This window comes from Elephantulus edwardii, unplaced genomic scaffold (genome assembly GCF_000299155.1).
Source record: "Elephantulus edwardii isolate Elephantulus edwardi_28Jun2011 unplaced genomic scaffold, EleEdw1.0 scaffold00104, whole genome shotgun sequence".
NCBI classification, from domain to species: Eukaryota; Metazoa; Chordata; class Mammalia; order Macroscelidea; family Macroscelididae; genus Elephantulus; species Elephantulus edwardii.
In genome coordinates, this window is record NW_006399854.1 from 4758301 (window position 1) to 4773132 (window position 14832).

At 39.0% G+C, this 14832-nt stretch overlaps 1 protein-coding gene across 1 annotated transcript in view; it reads left to right on the forward strand.

Annotated features, from left to right (window-relative positions):
• PRKCH (protein kinase C, eta) overlaps positions 1 to 14832 on the forward strand; it is a 326526-nt gene that overhangs the window by 183090 nt on the left and 128604 nt on the right. The window contains exons 5-9 of the mRNA XM_006891785.1: positions 1828 to 1916; positions 3306 to 3435; positions 5615 to 5742; positions 9219 to 9362; positions 9531 to 9704. Of these exons, the coding sequence (XP_006891847.1) occupies positions 1828 to 1916; positions 3306 to 3435; positions 5615 to 5742; positions 9219 to 9362; positions 9531 to 9704 (665 nt within the window). The remainder of the gene's footprint in view (positions 1 to 1827; positions 1917 to 3305; positions 3436 to 5614; positions 5743 to 9218; positions 9363 to 9530; positions 9705 to 14832) is intronic.

The following is a 14832-nucleotide window of genomic DNA, read 5'->3' on the forward strand; positions in this document are numbered from 1 at the left end:
TGATTGTTTTATAAAACATAATGAATGAGAATGATTGTGTGAAACACTGATTGAAGGATAGTATATATTCAAACCAATTTTAAAATTGCCAAATTTTTTAAAATATAATTTAAAAAAAGAAAATGGGACATTTAATTAATTTTTTTATAATTTGATAACTTAATTGATAAATCTCTATAATTAGGAAGGGTTCAATTGATACTCCTCTTATGATTATAATTCTTTGATTTTGGTTAAATTTTGCTTACAATTTACATAGTATGTTGTGAGTCAGAACCCGACTCAAAGTTAACCCTCCAGAGGGTTTTCAGAGACAGTGAATCGCACAGGAGGAGATTGTCCATCTTTCTCCAGTGGAATAGCTGGTGGATTTGAACCACATGCCTTTAATATGGCAGCTCAGCTCTTTACCACTTGGCCATCAGAACTCCCTAAAACAGAGAGGAAAAGTAATGAGAGAGCAGGAAGAAATAATGGTTAGGAGACATGATGACACCACTCTGTTCACATCTTGTAAGAGAGACAAACCCAAGTAAATGTCTTCATGAAAAGACAGATAACATGCTAATAATAGTGAAGAACAAGCTGTATCGTTTCAGACAGAGCAGACTTTAGAACAAGGAAAGTGATCAGGAGTAAAGAGCCATTAAATAATTATAAAAGAGCCAATTCTCCAAGAAGACATAACGATCCCAGAGCCACTGTTGTTGAGTCAGTTCTGACTAATGAAAACCCTCCATTGGGTTTCCAAGGCTGTAAACCTTTACTACAGGGTCTGTGGTATTGAATAGGCTTCAACAGAGCTTCCAGAGTAAAATGGACTGATAAAGAAAGAAGAGGTGGAAAATCTTTTTTTCTGAAAATCAAGCAATGTGATTACTGTGGGTCCTCAGCTTATTGCACTGTGGAGATGGTGCAGCACTGGGCAGCGTTTCATGGTGTGCGCATGGGGTCACCATGGGTCAGGGCTCAGTCAAGGGCAGCTTCCTACCACCACAGCAGCATCTTTTGTATCTCTTATTGCACATGCTCATCCTTCAGTAGTTGCTAGTTATCCAGATAAAAAGTGTAAAAATGCTATTATTCAGAAAGTTCTAAATCATTGATGGCATCATTCAGCAAACCATCAAACATTTATTGAATTCCTGTTTTGTTCAAAGCATTATGCTCGCAATTCTTAGGGCATTGGGAGGTAACCTGTGAACGGTTTGAAAGAAGGGGTAGAGATTGTCATAATCCAAAAGGGTAGCAGAGGTAGAGGATTTTTTTTTATTAAAGTATCTTCATGAAAGACACTCTTTTTAAGTTTAGTCTTGTAAATAATTTAGTTTGGGGATAGACAAAGAGGATAAGAAAGTATGTGTGTGAATAATATTTGAAAGAAGGGAGCAGTTTCTTTCCAGAGATGAGTGACTTCTTCTAGTTTTTATTGAAGGAAACATAATAACCCTTGTGGAAAAAAGGTGGCATGTCAGCATGGAATAGCATCTGAAACCTTGAATGTCAGTGATTGGCAGTGAGATGCCATTAAAGATTTTAAATAATGAGATGCCATGATCATAATTACAGTTTAGCTGTGATTAATCAAAGGTTTCTCTGGAGATAGATTAAAGGAGGAAGAGTCTTAAAGAGTATGGTAAGGTCAAGACTTTATTAAAAATAGTTTGGTGACAAAGAACATAGGAAACATGGATGGATGCAGTGGCCACTGTGTGAGCCAGATGTCCAGATCTAGTCACAGTGACACTATACATACAGACTTGTTTATTGTAAATGGCTAGACTGGAGCCTCTGATGAATATATAATCGCTGAATTTTATTTCCTAGTGTGCACCTGTGTTGTCCATAAGCGCTGCCATCATCTCATTGTTACAGCCTGTACTTGCCAAAACAATATTAACAAAGTAGATTCAAAGGTAAGGAGATAGCAGTTTGCTTTCACACCCTCTCTCACCCCACCCCAGTACTACCACCTTCCTTCCATCCTGTTTGACACTGATAAAATAGAAATCTCCCTTTTGTATTATGGCATTTGACTTTCTGTACTTGAGTAGCATGATTTCTCCTTAAGATGACCAAAGTAGTCAGTGAACATTATAACAGTATGGATCAGTTGTAACTTGGAAAGCATTTTGGTGCATGGCAGAGCCCTAGTTTGACCTCAGACAACATAGATTTGAATGCATAATTCACCCTCTGCTAGGTGTCCACTTTATGAGCTTGGGCAAGCCCACAACTTTTCTTAGTCTCAATCTAGACATGGGATTAGTGTATCTCTCATGAATTTTTTTCTGAGTTAAACAGGACATAAGAATATGAAAAGCACATTAATTATAAATTGCTAAATGAAAAGACTTTCAACCTTCTCAATCCTCTTAAGAGCTTTCAAGGAGAAATATCTATCTGCCTGCAAATGCTTGGTGCTAATGTCTGCCAGTGGCATTGCAGTCAGCTGGGATAGGTTTATGCTATAAATTCTAGAGGTGGAGAACCGTTGATGCGAATGACAAGTTACAGATGCTCTGGAATGGATAACTCCAGGACTCGGTGATTCTTTATGTACAGGACTATTAAGAATACAAATACAGATATGAATCACAGTCTTTATAAGAAGGCAACCAGAAAAGGTTGAAGAGAAATAAGCATTGTCCCAGGCTTTGTTAGATGCAGCCCTGTTGCCATCACTTTAAATTGTGATGTCAATTTTAGAGTATATGCGTAATCTAATTTGCTAGAGAAAACATAGGAGATTAAACCTTCACACTAAGATTGTCAGAATATCCCAGTAAGGTCAGAGGAACTGAATTAAATAGCCACTTTAATGTCAGTTGGAATGAGATCTTTCTCTGATTCAAATTCATCTTGATAGTTGCCTTTTCTTTTTCCCTGTAACACAATTTCTGAAAGAATTTATAATAATCGCACCTATAAGTCCGTAAAAGACCAATTTAGTCCTGAATGAAAAATGTTCTGGAAAGTTGATGAGAGTGCAAGGAGGTTGACAGAGAGAGACAAAGCCCAGATATAAAAGGGAACGAAAATGTGAGTGTCTCTTTATCTTTACAAGTAGCAAATGATCCTTTACACCTCCCATGTTTCTGTCCAGTCCTGCTGATTAGAGAATATGCTTGGTCTGGTGAGTACGGCCTAGGTAATTAATCAGGGCTGAGGACCGCAAAATAATACACCCTGCTCAGGTATCATAGTAACAGTTTGTATTTGGTGTTCTCCTGTTACAGGTTTAACAGAAGATGTTTGGAGTAGAATTTTTACTCTCATGTTTCCTCCCCCCTCTTCTTTTGCAGATTGCTGAACAGAGGTTTGGAATCAACATTCCACACAAGTTCAACATCCACAACTACAAAGTGCCAACATTCTGTGATCACTGTGGCTCCCTGCTCTGGGGGATAATGCGACAGGGGCTTCAGTGTAAAAGTGAGAAGACGGGGTTTCCACTTCTTCATGGGAATGCCATGCTGCCGGTTTGGGGGGTTCTGTAGGCACAGAGCCTGACTTAGGACAAATGGGCTTAAATGTTTTATGAATTAATGTCTTAATGTTCTGCTCATGTGCTGCTTGGCAGGCATGTAAAGAGAGCTGCATCTAACCTAAAGAATCCTTGGCCTTAGAACCCAAGTCAGAAAAAAAAAAAAAATTAAAAAAAAAAAAAGAACCCAAGTCAGATGTTAAAATTCCTTCTTTGCTTCTATCCCCCCTCCCTTCCTTTCTTCTTTCTCACTCTCTCATTTCTCTTTATTTATTCATTTGTTTCTGAGTATATACTAGCCACTGTATAAAAGGAAATGTGAAAGAGAGGCAATGAGAGCTCAGTCAAGCGTTGATGATGGTTGAGGTGAGCAGGTCGGATCAGGAGTTAGATGGATTAGGAAAGTGTGTCTGATAGCTAGAAAGAAGCCGGGGTAGAGTTGGGAAGCAGCACTGAGTGGCTCCAGTTAAAGGGTAGGTGGAGGGGAGGACATAGGCTTGTACTTCCCTGACAGCCCATGAGGTCCCAGGGTGATGAGTGGCCTTTCAGGAGCCAGGGAGCTGCTAGTGTTGAGTCATCTCTCCCTGAACATTACCGTAAGGATCTAGGTGTCGTGGAATGCACTGCCCCCTGGTGAAAATGCTGGTGACTTTACAAAGATGCTGGTAGAGCAGAGGTGGAGGACACAGTTGACATGGGAGTGGAGAGGTTTTTCCTTTACAGCCTGGGCTTACAAAGTCTATTTCTGTGAATAAAAAAGAAATTGGTGCTTGCTCTCAAGAACTATGTGTTTTTCTATTTCCCTAAATATTATTTCATAATTCTTACTTAACCAGAACCAGCAGCCAGCTCCTGGGTTGCTTTTTAAGGCTCTGGTTCCATTTCTGTGTGATCATCAGCTGCATGATCTTACCTGGCTCTGGTTTCCTGAGACAAACGCACTAGCTGTTTCCAGTTAGCCTTTGCTGACATGTGGAGTCACACGTGAAGCTCTCTCACGTGTTCTTGTCTCTGGAGGCCTGAAGGCATGCAATGCTCCTATAATTTTTGTTGCGACTGTCACGTGGTGCTTTCAGAAGACTTTAAGCTTTTGTGTCTCCATACCATCATTGCCAGGAGAGAGAAATTACTCTATGAAGCTTTAAGATTCAGAGCCCCATCCTTGCAAGGATTCCTCCCAAGGCTTCTGCTTGATTTGATATTCTGTTTCTTGGAGAAGCCCCTTACATTGTTCAAACTTACAGTCCTAGAAAACCTGGCATTGCATCTCCTTCAAGAGATAGAAGTTTCCATTAACAGCTTGTTGCTTGCAGCCTCTGTTCTTTCCCCCATCAGAAGGACCGACCCATCAGCTGTGCTGGGATGATCTTTCCACTGGTTAGACTCCAGTCTTTCATCTTCCCATCAGTGCTCTGTGCACCAAGAGCTTAGCTTGCCTCTTTCTCCTCTTCTAACTACCATTTACTATGACCTTTCAAAAAGCTTTATAAAGTGTTGGGTTTTTTCCCCAGGAAGCAGTTAGAAGCAGGAGCTGCAAGCACTGAGAACTGCAGCCCCACAGGCTGCCCGTCTCTCTGCTATAGGATCTGCTGAACCACAGTAGGACTCAGAAAGCAAGCCTCATGTAGAGGGCTTTCCCTCAGACTCACCAAGTCCATCCTGTTTGAACAGCCATCTCTTCGTGCCATTTAGCCTGCCGTCTCTTACTGCACTATTGACAGATAGGAGAAGAAGAATAAAGTGTTGACACGAAGCCTTGTTATTTAATTGGCCGTGACATGTCACTGTGATGCTTGCTTTGATCTTTATATTGAGTCATGCTGGAAAGTCAGCAGTGACTGTTGGGTATGATCTAGATGAGTATGTTTCATCAAGTCAGGGTGAAAGATGTGTATTTAAAATTTATTCACCTTTAATATGCCAGCCTTCCTGCTTCTGTAGAAAGATAAAATGAGCTAGATAAAATGTCAGGCGTATTGTTTGGTTTAATTTGATGAGGAGATGACCTTGTTCAGCCTGAGTGAAGCTTTCGTGTCATAATCTTCGGGCTCTTGCAGCTCTTTGCTGTAGTGCATGGTGACTTGATTTCTTTCTGAATACGGCTTTCTGTTTATCTCTTCCTCCTAGTATGTAAGATGAATGTACATATCCGATGTCAGGGCAACGTGGCCCCCAACTGTGGAGTGAATGCTGTGGAGCTCGCCAAGACTCTGGCAGGGATGGGTCTGCAGCCAGGAAATATCTCCCCAACCTCGGTGAGACTTGACTTCTTGTTGTGGGGGTTAATATAGACGTTCAGCCTGAATGGGAATATGTGGCATAACCATAGTCTGTCCTCTGTGCCCCTTTAAGAGCATTTTGCTCCACAAATACAACCATAAGTACAATTACATGACAAGAAATAATGAGCTTGCAGATATGGGAGGAAACAGGAAAAGGATTTGGGGGGGGGGGAATCCACTTCCTAGCATGTGGTGTTATGGAATGTCTGGAATCCAGACCTGGGCTGTGCTCCTTGGTGCAAGAGGGTGCAGTGCTGGTTGCCAGTGACTGTGGCCCTCAGCCCTCAGCTGCTTCAGCTCTAAAATGACTGAATTTGAAGATCCCTGAAGTTGCCCACAGCCATGGGACTTCAGTGTTCTGCACTTTTTGTTTATAGATTATGAATTTATCTCTCTCAAGTTCAGTGGCAGACAGGAGTTCCTTCCTCTTGGCTCTCAGGAGTGGGTGGGATTGTAATTCTGGGATGTGTTCTGTTTTGTGACCTCCCTCAGCGACCTCCCCCTGCTGTGGTCACTTAGAACCTTCCCAGGCCTGTGTCCTGCTGTTGCCCTCCTGGCCAGTGTCTGCAGGGAGCTGAGAAGTAGCCGTGTGGATGTGACATGGGAAGGGTGCTGCTTGATATCTGTTTGAAGAAAACTCTACACAGACCTGTTAAATGCTGTCTGGTACTTAGGAAGGAATGTGTACTCACTATGAGAGCCATAGGCCTGATCACCTCCCCTTTGCTTTTTACTGTAACTTTCCTGGTTGCTGGAGTTACACACTCTTGTTGACATTGTCTTCTTTGATTTGAGGAAGGCGTTGACAGAATCCATTGTATTGGTCTGCCTGTAGTAGGGAGGTAGGATGCTCATACAGTGACTGGGATTCCTAAGTTGTGGGGCAGATGTTCCTGAAGAATGGAGATTACATGATACTTTAGGCCACATTTATCAAAATCTGGTGGAGATAAGATAAATCGCATGGCTCAGTCTCCAAGGATAGGTACTGTCACTTGTCAATTATCATTTGGACCAAGTATTGTTAATATTTTATGTAATCCTAGGAAATCTGAAATCACTCCTTATTTGACAATATGACATGAAAAAGAGACAGAATTTTAAGAGTTTGTCAAAAGGAGAAGAATGGGTTAAAAAGAAAAGATGAATAAATACTAGTATAGTGTTTTCTGCTCAGTACCAGCTTAACCAGGGGAAGTATTTAAGTGAAGGAATTGAAATTCAAGCTGGTCAAATTTTTCTATTCCTTAAAAATAAAATATATATGGTCACATATAAATAGGAGAATAAGCTGTGAAAACAGTTGGATCAATTTTAAGATGATCTCTTGGATATTTTGTCATCTCTGTTCTAGCGTATAAATTAAGTAAAATGATAGTTAAGTCTTTGGCTGTTATGCAGTTGGTTTGTTGCAAATATTGCTTGCTGAGCAGTTGCCCCAAATAGATTTTTTTTTTTAAGCTAACTAGGTCAGAAGCTCCAGGTATGTTGGCTTTTGATCTGTTGTGTGGTGATGGCTCACGAGTATTCCCAGGTGGTGAGTTAAAAAAGGCACTTGCCTGTAGGCATTCTGATGGGCCTGTGTACAGTGCTGGGATTGCTGCTGACTGAGGAGGCCAGCTTAACTCTGTGGCTTCTGGGCCAGGAAACTGGAACTCTGAATATACAACTGGTCAACCTTTCTAGAACATGACTTGGCTGTATATCAGAAGTCTCCAAAACTAGCAAGACTCTGACCAAAGGAATTCCATTTCTAGAAAGTTATTTTAAGATAAAAGGACAACAGCAAAACAGCTTAAATGCATTGAATATGCCAGGTGCTGACCTGAGATAATTATGTGTACCCTGGAAGAACTACAATCTCTTTTACAGAGAAAGAACCTGAGGAAGGGAGAGGTTGGCTGACTTTCTCAAGGTCACAGGGTTAGGTCATGGAGGTGGCATGTAAATGCCAGTGGTCTGCTCAAGAACCTAGATTCCCAGTCATCTTGTTTTTGAAGATTTGTGTACAAATATTGCAGTGTTGTTTACAACAGTGGAAGACAGGAAACAAGCTATTTATCAGAGGACTTTAAAATTAATATATTTTAGGGCATTATGATTATCATAAGAGTCCGGAATGAGGGTTGCAGAGTGGAATAAACTTGGAGTGGGAGTAAGGATGTGTGTGTGGCGGGGGCGGATTGTGTACTAATGAAGGAGTTTTGCTTTTCAAGGAGAGGAGTGGGGGTGGGGTGAGTGGGTGGGGAGAAAAGTGCAACAATGAATGAATGGAATTCCAAAATCTCTGTAGATGTTCATTGAAATTAATAATAATTTTAAAAAAATTGTGTTCATAAAGTGGAGTGTTGGAGAGCTGTTCGAACTCAAAGGAGCCAGGTTTTGGTGTGGTTTAAGCTTTCAGCTTCTAAACAGAGGTTTCGTGATTTGAACTTATCAGCTATTCTTTAGGAGAAAGATGAGCAGTCTGTTTGTGTAAGCTTTACAGCCTTTGAAACCCAGCAGAGTCATTATGAGTCAGAATCAACTCCATAAATAGTTTTTTTATTTAGTAAGACTAAATCCTAAAGTATAATTAAGGACAGGGAAAAATAAATATGAAAGAAAAAGTGAAATTGAAAAAATGTGTTTAAACCATAACTTTGTATTTTTAAAAGCTAACCAAGCATTAAAAATCTCAGATGTATAGCATATGTCATTATATTAACAGATTTTGCAGATGGTGAGTTGGACCTGGTAGAATTTTGGGTATTTTAAATTTTGTTCCACATCAGTTGGTAAATTGTTCAAAATTTACGTTGGTTTTAAAAACTTCTTTTTTTACTTGAAATTTTAATGAAAGTTTATAGAGAACTTGTATTTCCAGTCCTTCGTTATTACACATTTCCTCCCTGACCACCCCTGCCTCCACTTCGCTCTTCTCTTTGAAAAAAAAAATTCTTTCATTGTTGTGCACTCCCTCAGTACACTTGACTATGCAGCTCATATACTACACTGTGGTCATGCACATAATTCCTAATCATATATTTCTTAAAAAATTCTTTTATAGCATATAATATTTTATTAAAAGAAAATTTCATGTATCCAGGACTTAATCCTCAATACAGTTGCTGGGCAAATGTCAGTTGGCTCTTTGCAAGAAATGGCCACCAGGTGGCACTTTTAGAATTTGTTGGTTTTGTATTCTATTTGTGTGCCAACTGAAACTCGATAGCTTAGAAGTATTTTTAAATTTTTCCCCCCAGTTAGCAGTAAGACTAGATAAGTAGCTGATACTGAGATAACATTGAGTTCCAAAAACTGATCCTGTGAAGGTGATGTTATCTCTTCCCCCAGACGTATTAGAAGTTGAGCTTGTTCGCACAAATACAGGTCTTCTCGGTACAAAAATGCATCAGTCATGTTTGTGCTAAGATTTCTGATACCAGTGTATTCCTACTTCTTTGCAGAAGCTTGTCTCCAGATCAACTTTGAGAAGACAAGGAAAGGAAAGCACCAAAGAAGGAAATGGGGTTGGGGTTAACTCTTCCAATCGACTTGGTATTGATAACTTTGAGTTCATCCGCGTATTGGGAAAAGGGAGTTTTGGGAAGGTGAGTCTTTGTTTTAACAAATGCTAAAGTAATTGTGTGTGTCTAAGTGATCTATATGTGCTTGTATGTATATACGTCCATATTTATTACATGCTAATTTAGTTATTCCTCACATCCTAGGAATTCTAACAGTACACTCTCATGTTCTATCTTTCTACTCCGTTATAGGTGATGCTTGCAAGAATAAAAGAAACCGGAGACCTCTATGCAGTGAAGGTGCTAAAGAAGGATGTGATCCTCCAGGACGATGATGTGGAATGCACGATGACTGAGAAAAGGATCCTATCTTTGGCCCGCAACCACCCTTTCCTCACTCAGCTCTTCTGCTGCTTTCAGACTCCGGTAAGTCTGACTCACATTCAATGGCTAAGTGGTCTCCTCTCCTGGAACCGAGTAATAGATTTTATAAAGAAAAGTATCAGGAGCTTCTTTTGGGCATAGGTTGCCAAGACTAGATCATGTGAGGTACCAATGACTTCTGATGATCCCTGGCATAAAGCTGAAACTAATGAATTTTACTTCTTATTGTACTGAAGAAAGACTCCTTTTGAGGACTGTGTGTTTTAAGATTGAAAAGTCTGCATAAATAAATCTTATGTAGAAAGTGAGATGTTCCAAAAGTATAAGATTAGACTAAAACATCATGGGCTAATTATATTGTTAACCTTGATCTTGATTCTGTTCCTAAATCTGAGTTAGTTCTGACCCTGGTCCAAAAGTTCAGACTATCAGCAGTTTTCTGTTTAAAACAGAAATTCTTTGCTTTGTTCTGTAAATGGTTTCTAGGAATCAAATCTCTTTAACTTATAATGATGTTTAGTGAAGAATGCTTTGGGCTGCAGTTACCACAATACCCAACTAATAGTAACTTAAATTATAAACAGAAGAAGTGGAATTGGTTCATTAATGCAAACTTTTTCCTTGTTATTTAACTTATAGAGAAGTCTAATAGTAGCAGTGCTGGAGTTACAGTAATTGCTTCATGGCACTGAGAATTTCTTTCTTGAAGTCTTGAGGTGTTTGCCATCATCACATCTTCATGTAACAGTATCCAGAGCAGGAGATATGAAGATAGAGGCAAGGCTTCATGGACTCCTTTCTTTTCTTAAGAAGGAGAAAATAATTTCTAGATTTAGGTCATCTTCTCATTCTTAGTTGCAAGAAAGGCTAGATCTGGCCAAGATAAACCAGTTCACTATATTTGACTCATCCCTTGGGGTGGGACATTTTGTTGCCCCTGTAGATTTAGGCTCAAATTTGGTCTTATTTTATCAGTGATTCTCAGAAGGCACCAGTAGGGTCAAAGACATATGTATCAGTCCCGCAGTCAAATGACATTACAAAGTGTGAATTCTGTACATGTCCTTTGTCTATCTTATCATCAAGAAAGTAGTGCGTGCAGTGGAAACAGCATAGTTTAAAAAAAATAGCTATTGTACCTTGGAGATAGTTTCACACTAGTAAACACCTAGCTGTTTAATTTTTTAATGACCTGATAATACTACTTTTAAAACATACCACATTCCCTGTTGCTATGTATTTAGGTTGTACCTAACCTCATTATCATGTGGAATAGGGATGCTGACACCTCATCTCTAGGCAAAATAATAACTAAGTTGAAATGAGATAGGTTACTTAGAATCAGACAATAGAATGAGGATGAGAGAGTTTGGAACAGCAACAAGAAAGAGAAGGACTTTCTCAACTTGTTGAGCTATGAGAAGGAGAGCTGACTTGAAACCCCCTGGATAAAAACTGCTCAAGTGAAGCACCTGGTCTCAAACAACTCAGCTGCTCCTTAGATGAAAAAGGACCGTAGAGTTTGGGAGAGGAGACAACAATAAAATAAGATTCCTACAAGGCTGCAGTGCAGACCAGAGAGAACCTGAAGGACTATAGGAAAAGCAAAATTTTTCAGAAAGAATTTTCAGTAGAGCGAGTGGCTCACCCCATAGATTGTACATTTTAAGTGGACAACTAATCAATAACATCATGAAGATAAGAACAACCAGCAACTCACACAGGCACAATAGAAATGATCTAACACTTTTTAAGAAAAACTTCACATAATGTCAAGAAAGCAGCAGGCAGCGTCAAACACTGAAAAAAACAAATTAAGCCTTCTCCAAAAAAGAGCAGAGAATATTGCAGCCCCAATGAATACCCTAGGGTCAAGGAGGCAGAAGATCTATGTTGCTATGGAGCCATTTGGACAGCTATGAAAGAAAGTACAAATGAGGGAAGAAACAATGGAAGCACCAAATAAAAGTAATACCCTATAGGTAGAGAACCAAAAGAAATATATTGATGTGCAGTTATTTGAACAGCTTTGGAACAAGATACAAATAATGGAAGAAACAATAGAGGCCATTAAGAAAGTTAATACGCCAGAGACAGGGAATCAGAAAAAGTGTAATAAGGAGGAGGAGCTTGCACAACTATGGAAGAAAATGCAAAAGATGGAAGAAAGAATTGAAACTATAGGTAAAGAAGTACAAGAAATTTATAAATCATCACAAGATAGAGAGGGTAGAGCCAGCACAGTACTGGAAATAACAGAAGTATATTGAAATCCAATCTAGAATGTTAAGACCAAAATGACACAAGTGTCCAACACACTGGAAGGTAAAAAAAGGTAGAATGGAAGACATGGAGCAGAGAGTCAGTGAAGTGGAAGACAAGAACCTCCCTCAAAGGAAACATATTAGAAGAAAAATCAGAGATGAGACATAAAGAAAATGAAGAAAACGTTAGAATCATGTGAGATGACATCAAAAGAAACAATATATGATTGGAATTCCAGAATATGAAAGGGAAGAGAAATCACTGAGAATGGATGAGGTACTAGAAGAAAACTTCCCTGATAATATGAAGAATGAGGAACTCCACATTCAAGATGCTCAGTGAACATCAAATACATTAGACTCAAAAACATCAAGGCATATCATGATCAGATTCTTCAAAGTAAGAGATAAGGATGGAATATTAAAAGCAGCATGAGAAAAAACAGTCACCTACAAAGCAAAAGCAATTAGATTAATACTTAATGTGAATGGACTAATCGAGAAAAAAAAGAGTAGCAGAATGGATAAAAAAACAATGTCCATTAATATTTTGTCTATAAGACACACATCTAAGAAAGGAAGAGAAAGACTCAAAATTGAAAGCTATTAAAATGGATGTGTAATCTATGGCCAATTGTTATTAGACAGGAAATAAAGCCTATCAAATAGGTAAATGGTAACCTTGTCAACAAATGGTGCTGGCAGAACTGAACTGCTATGTGCAAAAAGCTGAAACAGGATCTGTCTCACACCATACAAAAAAATCAACTCAAGGTAGATCAGAGACCTTTGGAGTAAAGCCCAAAACCATAAAGTTCATAAAAGACAGACTGAGACCTAGCTTAGAAGGCCTAGTCTATGGTATAAAGGGGCTGACAAATACAGCCAGAAATATACAATCTGGAAAGGATAAAATTGATGAATGGGACCTTCAAAAGATTAAATACTTGTGTGCATCAAAAACTCTAATAGGATAAAAAGAAAACCTACTGACTGGGGAAAACACTTGGCAGTACCACTTCAGACAAAGGTTTTATAACACAAATTTACAGACTACTCAACCTCCACAAGAAAAAAGACTGATAACCCAATTACAAAATGGGCAAAAGACATGGAAAGACTTTTCACAGAGTAAGATATTTGGATGACCCATAAATACACGGAAACAGGCTCAAACTTACTGGCAATCAGAGAGATTCAAATCAAAACTGCACTGAGATACCATTTAATCTCCATAGCAGTGGCAAAGTTTAGCAGGGCAGATAGAAATAAATGTTGGAGAAGATGTATAGAAATGGGAACTCTCATACACTTTTGTGGGACTGTAAAATGGTAAAACCATTCTAGAAGGCAGTTTACCATTTCCTCAAAAATCTGAACTTAGAAACTCCAAATGACCCAACTATTCCACTACTGGGACTATACCCCGAAGAAATTAGAACTGACACACAAACAGAAATTTGTACACCAATGTTCATAGCAGCATTATTCACCATCACAAGAATATGAAAACAGCCCAGATGTCCAAATTGTGATAAATTCACACAATGGAATACTATGTAGCACTTAGAAGCAACGATTTAAAAAAATATTTGTAACTTGGGAGGTTCTGGAGATATTATGCCGAGTGAACGAACTCAATCTCATAAGGACAAATAAATAGTGCATAAGACCATTATTGTAAAAATTAAGAAGGAATCCAGTAAAACATGTATGGGGATCCAAGTGGGGAAGGACTGGGAGCAGAGGTGTGAGCCTGGGTAGGGGCAAAATCACAGGGTCACACAATTTGGTGAGTGGAGGGAGGGGATAAAGGAAATGAGAAAGGTCCAGTAGGGACCTAAAAAGATAGGGTAATGGTGGGCCTACTCCAGTCATGATTAATTTTATAAAATGAATGAGAATGATTGTATGAATCTAAATGTGAATGAAAAAAGAGTGTGAAATACAATGGATTCAAACTTTGTAAGCAAACCAATATAAAATAAAAATTTGAAAGAGAGAGAGGACGAGAATGCCCCATAGAGTAAACAGCAGGCAAACAAGCCTGGAGCTGAGGAAGGAGAACATGAGGTATGGATAAAGCTTAGCATATGTGAAGATCAGGTTGCAATGGGCTTGCTAAGATCTGAGGCTGCACAAATGATAAAGACTGTATCATGAATGGCCTTGGGGCCAAGTCAAAGAATTTGGATTTTGGAAAATTCTGTAAGACATTATAGTTTGAAATGAATTTTTTCGACTAGGCAACACAAACCTCTTCCAAATATTGTTTCTATAAAAGAAATCATTTATGACTACTTTCACATGTAGGCTTTCGGAAAATATACAAACAAGTATGTGGTGCATAATTTTTTAAATGCCATAAACAGCAGTAGACTTTTCCCTAACTTATTGAAATGGTTGGGCTTTGAAGACCCAGTTGTTATGTGAAAATAGATGAAGATCACATCGTTACATAACTGCCAAACTTCTGAGAATCATGGCCCAACAAAGCTAGCATATGACTTAAACTTACCTTGTACCTTGGACAGTGTTTGGCATAGCTCCCCAGTTAAAACAAGCTTGAAAGCAGGAGTGACGTCCACTTCTGAAATAGCTTGCCTCCAGAAATTCTATGAACTTGGAGAAACAATGAAAGTTATACAAGTGTTCAGGTCTTTCATTCTCTATGAGTCATCTACAATTCAGTGGCACTTAACAACAGTACCTTGGAGAGCATTACTGCCAGAAAAATGTCATTAGCTTGTAAAATACTACGATTTGTACTGTTGTTATAAATATGTGTGCTATAACAAGAAACCTTGCTTAAGGGACAAAAAAGGTAATTGTTGTTATGTACCATCGAGTCGTTTCCGACTCATAGCGACCCTATGCACAACAGCTCTAAACCCTGCTCTATCCTG